Source organism: Rattus norvegicus, chromosome 5 (genome assembly GCF_021556685.1).
Source record: "Rattus norvegicus strain SHRSP/BbbUtx chromosome 5, alternate assembly SHRSP_T2T, whole genome shotgun sequence".
Lineage (NCBI taxonomy): Eukaryota > Metazoa > Chordata > Mammalia > Rodentia > Muridae > Rattus > Rattus norvegicus.
Genome location: NC_141538.1, coordinates 33,787,748 through 33,799,905, shown reverse-complemented (window position 1 = coordinate 33,799,905; position 12,158 = coordinate 33,787,748). Strand labels below are relative to the sequence as shown.

Sequence of the window (12,158 nt, the reverse complement as noted above, 5' to 3'; positions counted from 1 at the left end):
ACAGATACTGTAACTTAAGTAGCAGGATACAAAATCAACACAGTGAAAGCAGTCGTTTTTCTAAATCCCAGTAATTGAATTATCAGGAAAGAAATCGGGAAAAATCTTATTCACAAAATTCCTTCTTTAAATTGAACTGTCTGCAGGGCTCTTCCAGCATTGTGGCTGCCCCACCCTCACTTCTGTGTACCCACTGTAATTAACAATGTCCCTTCCTAGATTGTATATGGATTTAAGTATCCTGTCAGTTAAACCTACATTTCAACATCTGCTCTGGGTTCTATGAGAGGAATCATCTTCCATTGTACAGGAGATGTGAGTCCTGCCTGTTTTCAGAACATAAACCCTCTGTCTAGGTCCCCAGATAAAAGATGGGTTTGGTTCTAAGGTTTCCAAAGCAACAGAATGTCCATTAACCAGACCGGAAGGATCCTGAGTCATTGCTCCGAAGGATAGTGCTCCCTAGATTTAAAGTATAAATAAAATAGATCCCCGGCAGTCTGAAATGGTTTAGATAATAGTTCCTCCACGAGACAGATGGATTGAAATTCAATACATTCCCACATAGCCATCATCTGCTGAAATGCTCCAAATATCTTCATGTCAGTCTTAGAGCAAGTCTGGGAGCTATAATCTTCAATTACATTCCTTTCTCCTTTGCTTTCTTTCTTCCCAGGCCTTCACTCCAAATAAGTTGGGAAGAAGATACACTTCCTCCCTCCAGTCAGCTGTCTGCTGTTTGCAACTGATACTATGCACAGCAGTACAGCATCTGTGTTTCAGGAAAACGATGTGTGAAAACAGTTTTCAAAATGCTCTCTGTCTAGATGAAAAGAAAACCAAAAATATGTTCGGTTACCACTTTGTAAAGACGATTGAATTTGGCTGTGAATGAGAATCTAATTGTCATATGTTTCTTGTGGAGCCTTCTTTAACCATTATTCTTGTCATGAAAGCAAGTCAGCTATAGCATAATACAATTCTTGTGGAAGCCATTAAAAGAAATAATTACCAGTAGGTTGATAAATGATTTACATTTCTTCTTTCAGAATTATGTGTGTATGTAATGATGTGTGTGCATATGTACATATGCACTTCTTCATGTGTATGTGTGTGTGTGATGTATGATATGTATTTGTGCATATGTGTATGTGGAATGTGCATGTGTGTGAATGTGATATGTGTATATAATGTGTGTGCATGTGTGTGTGTGAGTGTGTGTATGTGTGGTGTTTGTTGTGTTTATGTGTGGGCACAACTGCCAGGAAGTCCCCGTAGAGGAGAATTGTGAAGTCCCTTCTTCCTACCTCTATATGAGTTACGGTGTTGAACTCAGCCAGGATTTCATGGGCAGTATTTTTACTGATGAAGCAATCTCACTAGCCATACATTCTTATTCTTTTTATTTATTTCTATTTTATGCTTATGGGTGTTATAGATGCTTATAGATGTATGCATTGCATGGTGTGGGTAACTGAAATTATAGACTGCTGTAAGTCATCTCATGGGTGCTGGGAACTGAACCTAGGTCTTCTCGAGAGCAGTAAGGACTCGTAATCACTAGGTTATCTCCAGCCTTCCTACATTCCTTCTCAATAGCTCCTCAGAAGAAACAAGGACAGCCACAGGTACATAGGCTGTCAAGCATTGTCAGCCAAGGAAGCAGGATGACGTCACTGAAATCTTACAGCTACTTCTCTAGTTTTGAACACAGGTGACAGATTACTTTCCTGTTTTTCATTTCTAATCAAAGAAAATCTGTCTTTTCACCTAGGCTTGTTTCCATGGGACTAGCACAAACATATTAAGTTCACAAGGCTGAATATGAGGGCAGAGAGACCCACACGAGTTAGAGAGCCCAGATGTAGGCTGTACTTACTGACAAAAAGTCAACAGTGAGAACAAATGCGGTGTTTTTGTAAACTCCATAACATTCATTGTCAGCACGTGCTTGCTTCTGCGTGATTTGAAGGATCAGTACTTCTTTGATAGGTTGGCTAGACTTTTTCATAATTCTTCATTTTGTTTCGATAAGCAATTGTCAAAGGAAAGGACCTATGCTAGTTGTTCAGATAAGAAAACTCACAGTTAATAAGGTATAAATACATGAAGATTCAAGATTAATAGTCCTCAAAGCACAGCTCCAATCAATAGCTCCCCTAATCAAGTTTTTGACCCTAGACTTAATGAAGCTCAGTGCTTCATCCCTGGACTCTTCAGGTCCGAGGTCACTAGCCTCTGCCTAATTTCTGTAGCTCTTCTTCTTTAAGTGCTTATTAATTCTGGGATCATTGTGATTGTTTGAGAAGCTCTGAAAAAAAAATACGGCCATGGACAATCATGTGCTAGTGAACATGAATCAGGAAGTGAAACTCAGGCCTTAATTTGTTTTCATTTTGCTTTGTGGGGAGGGGTACTTTTTCATTTGGGCTACTTGCTCCAAGTTGATGCCCAAAACTTATTTATAAAATGCAGCGAATATTTTATTGTGCCCTTGTGTCCTGTAGGGAACAGCGCTTCCTGTCTCGGGATCCTTCTGGGCATCTGTGCAGCCTGGGGTTTAGACTGGGACAACTCATGTAGCTGGGGTGGGAGGGGTCTCAAGGAGCTGGAGGCTGAAACCATTAGAGGCATCTTTATTGACAGTTCTGCTGTTGATAACTATGGGTGATATCAAGGCCCTGCTCAGTTGGATCTCTCAGTCAGAAGCCTACTTACACATTGCTTTTCATATATCTTGGCTTTCTCAGAGTATAGTGGATTAAGACCGACAAATACCTCTGTAGAAGTTCCTGACTCCTAGAATGAATAAATGCACCATTGGAAGGGTGCTGTTGTAAGGCCTTTCTGTACCCTAGCTCAGAAAGCACGATCTTTGAGGTCTAGGCATAAAGAAAGCCTGCAGGAAGAATGACAATTCATCTGATAGGACATTTTGAAGTTGACACACACTCTAAGTGACACACGTTCGGTCAGAGCTGAGACTAACTAAACTCATTCTTCGTAAACACTAGATAACAGAGCAGCCTGGAGCTAGGGAGGTGGAAACACCAGAATCCACAGTGTTGGAAGCTCACGGCCAGGATCACTGGTGCAAGGAGTTATCTTCCTACATTTTGTCTGTGATGTGCCTGGCTTGCCTCCCCCTCCCTACACCACCTACCTGATAGTGTCACGTGTGCAAGCATTGGAACTGTGAGATAAGTACCACCCTGGTGATCATTTTACCGATTCATAAAAACTAAACTTTAAAGATTTAGCAATTTGCTAGACCACGAGACAAAAAAAGCAACTAAGGCAGATGGCCAAACCCAGTGCCTTAATTCCAAACTAAACTAGCCATCCCTTCCAGAATAGAATCAGGAACCAGGTTGGGTGTGGGGAGGAGTTGGCGAGGGGGGAGGGTACAGAGTTCTGTTCCCATCAAAGATGGAATCAGCAAGACTCAGATTCCTTCTTAAGGCTCATGGTTTTCCCTTAGTGCTTCTGACCTCGCCCCTCTGCTGCTCAAACAAAGCTCCATCTGGTCTATCCGGTAAAGTGCCCTGTGGTGGGCAGGGTCCAGAAGGTTACCTCTGGCAAGTGAGTAAAGGCTTGCCAAGGCTAGGCAATGCTCTCTGGCAAAGGGAGTTACATTGTTGCTAAGTGCAGGGATGAGTCTGATCCCCAGTGAGGTGCAGTCAGCCACGGGAAGGGGGCGGCGAGAGAGCTAGTGTGCTGAAGCCTAGGGGCGGGAGAGGGAGGAGAGTCCGCGCTGAGCAGAGGGAGGTGCGCGCAGAGCGAACACCCACTCGCATCCAACCCCGGTGGCGCGGCACGGGGAGGCGGCAGCTGAGACAGCACCAGGTCAGAACCGCTGCATCCCACCCGCCCAGTCCGTTCTCTGCCCGCCGGCGCCAGGGTTGCTGAGGATGGAGGATTCCCGGGAGACCTCGCCGTCCTCCAACAACTCCTCAGAAGAGCTCAGCTCTGCCCTGCAGCTGTCCAAGGGCATGTCCATCTTCCTCGACGTAAGTATAGATGAAGTAGTAGGTGGGCGCCTTAGGCATCACCCCTGTGAGAGGGGAGGGGTCGGGAGCAGCGGCTGCCCGCAGGCAGTGCTATCAGACCTCCACCCAAACTAGCTCCTGTCCGTTGTCCCCACCAGAGGACACTAGGCAAATAAATGCTAGCGGGAGAACTGTCATCCAACTTGTAAAGAGCTGCCCTAGACCTGCTGCTTTGATTATCAGCGTTAAGGAGCCCAAAAAGTTCGACTTCCCAGCACCTAGGGCTTCTAGGGGGCTGGATAGTCTCCACTGGGCTGTGTAAGACTTGATTCCGGACTCATCCCTGCTGACCAGTTTGCTGGCAAGCACTCTCCCTTGTACTGGGGAGCGCTGATGGCAGCCTTAGACATTGTGATGCTCCTCCAGCTGCTCCCAGCTGCTTCTAAAAACAATTTCTTTGAACGTATTCCCTTTTTATTTTACAACAGTAGCTAAGGTCTCTTTTATGATAATGATTTTCTTTTTCCCTTTTGGTGCCCGCTCCCTTCCCTATTATCCTGCTCCCCCGTGCCTAAGTTGTAATTACTATCATTAACCTTCTCTTCTAGCTTTCGATGGTTTTCCCCTTGGTCCCGTTCCTTGCTTGGGGATTGACTTCCTTCACTTGCTTCTCTAACATGACCATTCTTTTCCTTCTGTGCTATTTTCTACCCTTATGCTGTAATATCTCTATCTCTCTATAAATATAGCAGTTTTAGATCTTATTTGCTCCTTGATTCTGCTTTGCTTTGTACCCGATGTTTTGGCTCTCTGTTTCTCACCCGGTTGCCTTGTTAGGTTCCCTGGCTTTCCTGTCCCTGGGTGGCTTGCCTTCTGGGTTCTGGCTCTCTTTGCTTCTGCTGCTCACATGTCAAATTCACTCTCTTCCCCCAGGTAGTGTCTGGCTCGCTCAGTGGCGCCAGTTCTAGCCGCTCCTTGCTTAGCATGATGTGAAGGGGGCAAAGCACCAAGGAGCCCTGTTTGTCTCTGCCCCTCCCCTTCTCTCAACCATCTCTTCTTATTAAAGTCCAAGGATGTAGGAGGTGGGCCAGAGGCCAAATACACTTGATTATGAAAGGTGAAAATATGGGAACATCAAATACAATAATCATAATGGCCAGTCAGGGATTTTGAAGACAATGGGGGAGGGGCAAGGAGTCCTCGAATCGTCGTGAATGAATTATGTAGACTCTTTCTTTTGGAATGTTGAGGGGATATTCATATCAATAATTAAGACTTGTTTAAGATACTTAATCGAATGTTCAACCCCACCTCCAGGCAGCCTTCTCCTTACATTACCAGGCAGTGCCAACACGAGATTTAGGCTTTGGGGGTCAGCCATTTTCTCCCCATGAAAACACGATTTCCACTTTTTGCTGCTCCAAGTTGTTATAGTTTATTTTTCTTAAAAAAAAAAAAAAACCAACAGCCTCTATGTAGGGTCAGTCTATGCTCTAGATATTCTAATTATGTCTTCATTCCCTGATATCCAGGAGCTAGGTTGGGTCAATATAAAGTTAAGGTAGCACACGTGCGCAGGCAAATCCCAGGATCAGGAGGGAATCAGGACCTTTCTCATCCAGACCATTATTAGGAAGAAAACTAATCCTCCAAGAAGTTAATTCTGAGGTCAAGTGGGACCTCTGTTCTCTTGGGTCTATCTGCTCTGCCCTCTGAGGACACTAAGCACTGCTTTGTGCTTTTATCGTATGCCTCTAACAAGTCCTGCTGATCCTCTGCTGAGAAATGAAATGAAACTGTATGAGACAAAAAAAATGCCACCCAGCAGACTTACCGCTCTAAGCTCAAGTGTTCAACTGCAGATTTTTAAAAGCAAAAGTTTAAACCTCATTTATTATATACGTACAGTTGTTCCCAAGTTCTACAATCAAGGTAAGGTCCCTGTCCTGATGGAACTTTCATCTATAAACAGGGCTGGCTCCCTTACCTTCTCAAGTCTAGTTCCAGAATTGGGAAGAAAAAAAAAAAACAAAACAAAGAAAAAAAAACTGATTCCACAAGAGAAGCATTAACATGCCTGTTTTTCTGTGAAATACGGTTTTAAAAAAAGATTAGCTGCAGTTGGCTTCCTTTTCTTGGATAGAAAATATGTTGTTTACACATTTCTGAGTTATTTTGTGGAAAAATTTAACACTCTGGTGAATTGTGTGACATGACGAGACCTCTGAATTATTCATGTCTGGATCATGTTGGTTTTAGCAAAAACAAAATGTGAAACATAAATACGTCATTCGATTTGATTAGATGTAGCATATTCTAGTAGCCCTGCTAAGAATGATCGCTTTTTGAATTCTATTCAAATCATAAGGACCAGGTAGCTGTACCTCCCATTTTAGATCTGAAGAGCCATGAAACCACGGGGGGACCTTGCACCTCACAGGTTAATTCCCAATTTGGGGGAAGAAGTGAGTCTCCCAATAAGAACAGCTTTATTTATATACAAGTATCATTGACACAGTAAATCTTTAGACTTCTTAGGGAATCTGCTTAAACCCCATTTGAAGATACCATTGAGGATTCGGCTAGGCCCAGAAAGCTGGTTAGAAACTAAAGATAGCTGGTTGACTTAACATGAAAATCAGATTTTGTAGAGTCATTGTATTTTATTTCCTTCTCTTTTATACTCCTCAGCAGGTGTCATGTCTTCATTATGGGGTGACACTCTAAAGAACAAAGGGGAAAGGGACACATGGAATGTATATATGAAGTATTATGATATGTCCATGTTCGTATTCACGAATTCCTAAGGAGAATAGCTGTGGCTCAATTCACAAAGGAACTGCATGAAGACTATTTACATTCTTTTTCCCTGAAGAGTCACAATTATATATCCCGTCATCATAACTATTTGTGAATACCTACTGAGGGTGAGAAGAAGGCCTTTTCCGAGTGCTGGCTGCCCACGCATGCTGGCACACTCCTGCTGGGCATATTGACCCACTCACACCTGCTAGACAAGGGAGAGGACCAGGAGAGGTTCCAGTATACAGCAACATAGAAGGATCAGAAGGCTGTCAATTGCATTCCTTTTCCACCGCCTTACTATGCTTCCCCAAGTTTCCTAATTCCAGATAATGGGGAATAAAGTCCCATTTAAAATGTGAGTCCCTAGAGTAGTCAGGTTCTCTTTTGATTAATCTAGTCTGCTACTTCTCAGCGGGGGAAAATCTTCGATTCTGCTCCTGACGCAAGAGAAATTCTAAAAGAAATGGGTTGCAGCTCTAATCATCCAATGGCACTGTCCTTCTTAAATAGATTTCCTTTGAATCTTCTTATGCTCGCCGTTGGGCATCTGATCCAGGGTCTTGTGCATGCTAGGCAGGTGTTCTACCTCTAAACCATACTTCCTGCCTCTCATTGCTTTTATTTGAGAAGGAACAGGACCTTCTCCATTTTGCTGATAAGGTGGGATGAAAGCTAGAGTGTCAGATAGAAAGTGATGACTTTATAATTTGATATCTTTCCCCTCTCCATTTATGTATGTGCTCATGCAAAGGCCTGGGAGGTCAGAACTTGGTAACATTGAGTAATAGCTTCTCCTTCTAAAAGGTGTTTGATTCTGAGTCTTGCACATACTTATTTGTGTGTGAGATGGCATAGATAGGGGATTGTTAGAGCAGAAAGGGCTTTCTGACATCACGAGCCTATGCCTGATTTCTGCTCCTGCTACACATCTCTTGTCTTGTCTGTCACACACGCACACTGGGATTTTTGAATGTGGTTGTATGTTTTGGAAAATGTCAAGCAAAAAGCTAGACAAGGATGGCTTTTTTTGCTATATCTTTCCACACAGGGCTTACCTTGGGCAACACTGAGAAGAATGGAATAGAATGTATTAATTACACTTTAGTCATGTGTTTTCAGGTGCCAACTTCCCTGGACCCTGAGGGCAATCTATGGTGTTGCACAAAACTATCTATTGTGTGCCCAGGACTGTGAACCTTGTTCTTTTCTTCTATATATAAGTTTATGCTCCATATAAACTCCAAAATTCTGCAGTACATCCAATTTTTCCAGGATTCCACCAAGTGACTGACAACTCATCTTACCCTAAATCATAACCTGAGTCCTGTTCTGGGGACCCTGTTAGTCCAGTGAATTGTGATGGTTTTATACTTTCATGATAACATTTACATTCAATGTCTGGCCTCAATAACTTAAAGTGAGAAACAAGGAATTTCACTTACAGGTATCAAAGAATATCTGGAGGTAATAAGGAAGCTATATGATAATCTGTAAATTATAGGGAAGTACAGTATTGTTCATATTTAAGCTTCTTCCCAGGACATAATTAAATGTATTTACTATGCCTAGTGAGGACAGCTGTTAAGATTAGCAGGCTGTAGTAACACTACATACTGAGCTTCATTCTCGTCTGCAGTGCATTTTCTTTTTATATTGTGAGCTCTGAGGCAAAATTTGCAGAAGTGGCAATTCTATCCATATTTAATTACAGGAGCTTAATAACATGAGCTTCTGTCTTAATTTTATCTCTGAGAGCCTGAGTACTGCCCCTGGTTGTTGTTTCCATGGTGTGGTGATGGAAGTCCTGTGTCCACTGCTAGATGTGTGATTGCTTCTACTCTAGTCATTTCACACTCATGAAGACACAATAGAAGTCAAAACTCAAATCTCAAGGTCAATCAAAGACAAGGGATGAGATATGCTTCATGCTTCTCTGACTTGGCTGTAGCTTTTCAATTTTGGAAGACAGGAACAAGCTCTTATGGAAGAAAGGATCTTCAAAGTTTCTACCAGTTACCACTCCAAGCTAGAAAAAGAATGTTGTATCAGTTTATTCTAAGTGGATCCCTCACTACTGAAAGTCATCCTCTCACAGTGATGAAGTTTATTTTGTTAAATGGAGAACCGATATATGTTTGATAGTTAGAGTGGTACCCATCTGTTGCTGGGAACGTTTCATGGATGAGATGTGTTAGAAATAATATTGGTATTTATAATTTAAAACATTTTAGGGAAGAGTATATTTATTCATGCCTCAGTTGTGTGAAGGCAAAAGAATGAAGGGAGGACACTTTTCCTGTGATAGAACAAAGAAAACTAACCAAAGTAATAATGAAAACAGTTGTCTATGTTTAAACCATTCACCAAGAAGCACCAATGCAAAAATGAAGACTGTTCTGGTTATTTAGCTATAATTAAAGCTTACTCGGGGGAAAAGAACCTCAAGGGCTCTTTCCATGTAATTAAAGTTTGCATTTCAATACCATAGACGGTCATTCTCTGCAGGTGTGTATGCAACACATTATGTTGACTAGTTAGATTTCTGCCACTGCCTACATCACATGGGGTTAATTGGATTGCTCCTAACAGAAAAAATAAAAGATCCAAAAACTGTTCAAAGTCTAAATATATAATGGAGTATTGGCCTTTGTAATAAGCACCTCAAGTTATCTCCTTAGAGACTATCCAGGGGCTCAGAGAGCACCAGTTGGCTCTTCCAAGTGTCTGAACACAGATTCTTGGAGTGTTGAGAGTGTCCCTGTATTGTTGTCTTTTTAGAAGGCTATCACATTAGGCCCCATACCTCATCATTGTCTAATTATATCAAAGAAGGACCCAATTTCAAATAAGGTCCCATTCATAGGTACTAAGAAACTTGAGCTTCAACATCTGTTTTCAGGAAAACAGCACAGTTCAACCCATAGCATGTATAACACAATGTCCAAGGGCAGCACCTTGCCTATATTTTTCCATGTTTAAGTCCCAAACAAGCAAATTCTATCTTTCTCCTAACTGCTCAAGTACAGCTTGTTATTGACTGACCCTAAGGTGTTCCTGACACATCAAACAACAGATGTGATACTCTATAAGACCTCAATGTTCTACCTAGCCCTTAAGCATAGAAACCAAGAGTACAGGAAAGACTAAGTGTTCTAGGAAAAACAAATAGAAAACATTGCCACCATGTAAGGGACACCAGATGGCCAGAGAATCACAGTACATCTACACACCATAAAGAGGTTCTATGTTAACACTATTACTATATCAAGGAAGACAGAATAGATGTGTGGGCTCCTATCTACTGGTCATTTATTATTTTTCTGCTCTGCTTTTATTTCAAATTTTATTGAGATGTCAACTAATTTACATTAAAGTGCATACATTTAAAATGTAAGTGTTTTGAGTTCTAACATGTGAAATGTGACGGTTCCTGCAAATGTCACAGCTGGCAACAAAACAATCTGAAGAGAGACAAGGATGAAAACTCAGTTCACCATGACATAGTCAGCCAAGCGAAGTCAAACTTGTAGAGTTTGACACAAGGCTAGGTTATTTTGGACATAATTAAGTATAGTACAATTTGGATAAAAGTTTTCTGGTAACAATTCTTCCCATGTGTGCAACAAAGCTTAAGGGATGACTACTTCAAAACTCTTTTGCAAAGTCCTGTGATCTCTAGCATGAAGACGGGTTCTACAGCTTCTGGGCCTGGGATCTGGTGTGGTCTCTGAGATAGCATAGAGATGGGCAGACTATAACGTTCATGTGACATCTCCCCTAAGGATGAGCTCAATTGACGAGAAACAAAACTAAAAATAAGGTCTAGGAAGGAAGAGTATGGGATAAACATTCTGGGGGATTTGGGTAAGGCCTGGTTCTACAGAGAGCAAAGGTCACCATGTTATTAACAACATTTCCTTCATTGAGGAGACAACCTTTCATGATTAACATTCCTGGTTTCTCCAGTGCCAGTCTGTGAACACTTGTGCCCTCTACAGTGAAACAATTGTGCTTGAGATGATTTAACATTTTTATTATCCTCAATAGTATTCTGATATACATTTATAATCCATAGCTCTCAGACTTGACAGTTGTTAGACAGCTTTGATCTACTTTCTGTCACTAAATATTATCGTGCAGCTAAAACCTGTAAATACCAAGACTTTTGTGTTTTTGGGTTTAGGCTTTCTATTCAGCCTAACCATGTTAAGAAACAACCAGAGTTTTATATGTAAATTATTTTTGATGGTTGATTATGTTTAAATGGCCCACCTACTTCTTTATTATACTGATGTCACACTTGGTTTATCACTTAACCTGTTGATGAGCATTGGAGCTGTCTCCAGATGAGGGAATATTTAAAAAGGAAGGTCTCAGTTGGAAAACATTCACTTAACATAGGAGTTTTATTTGTTTAGCAATATATGAATTATGGGTAAATGTAGCATTCATTGCAAAAGATTTCTTTCTTTTCTTCTGCCAATCCTGGAAACTCAGCCTAGGGCTGCACATATGCTAGGCAAGTGAGTTAAGCCCCAGCACAGCAGAAAAAGAGGATAACAATTTTCTTCTTTTCTTTCCAGATACTGAGGAGAGCAGACAAAAATGGTAAGACCCAAATTCTACAATTTCTATTTATTAATTCATTATATATTAGACTGTCTTATAAAGAAGAACAGAGAAGTGGAAAGCCCTAGAAATTGACACGTAAAATGCGATTTTAGCAATAGTCATAATTTTTATCAAGTTTATGTCTCCAGATAGTCATGAAAAGTTGGCAGATGAATTCACATTTGACAGCAAGATGGGATTTATGCCTTTGAAGTCAGAAGTCCCATTGTACGTGGGCTGTTACTTCTCCCTTTAATGCTTGAAAAAAGAGTATATCGACAGCAGCCTAGATTCAGTGCGTGTACTGGTGTATGTATTTTGTCTTAGAGTTCTAAGCTACAGAGGTTTTTGAAAATCCGTTTGGTACCGGCATCTAGGCTCACCAATTTCATAGTGGCAGAAGAAGTTCTGAAGGCATTGTGGCATTGCTGCCCAGAAACAGGACAGCTTACTCTTTACCTGAAGCATGGGAAACTCTCATTCACAGAGGCAGAGAAGTGAAAGGCAGCAAACCAAAAATAAAAATTTGCCCTGAAAATTTACAGGCAGCTCTGCTAAGTCCATTTATGGGTATTTTTTTTAACTCCTTGATTCCGCTAGAAATTACATTCCACAGAATCAGAGCTTATTAAGTTTGTTCTACTTAAGTACTTCAAGATAGGCATATTACTCTTAAAAGCAGCTTAACGGTTTCAGGATACAAAAGTGTCTTTCCCACGCTTGCAATCTCACTTCTTAGTTTCAAGGAAAGAT

The 12,158-nt window shown here is 41.4% G+C and overlaps 1 protein-coding gene across 1 annotated transcript in view; it reads left to right on the top strand.

The window, feature by feature from the left end:
* Nucleotides 1-3,795: 3,795 nt before the first annotated feature.
* Nucleotides 3,796-12,158, top strand: part of Necab1 (N-terminal EF-hand calcium binding protein 1) — a 204,270-nt gene continuing 195,907 nt past the window's right edge. Inside the window, 2 exon segments of the mRNA NM_022302.2 lie at nt 3,796-4,010; nt 11,378-11,402. Of these exon segments, the coding sequence (NP_071638.1) occupies nt 3,912-4,010; nt 11,378-11,402 (124 nt within the window). The 5' untranslated portion in view covers nt 3,796-3,911.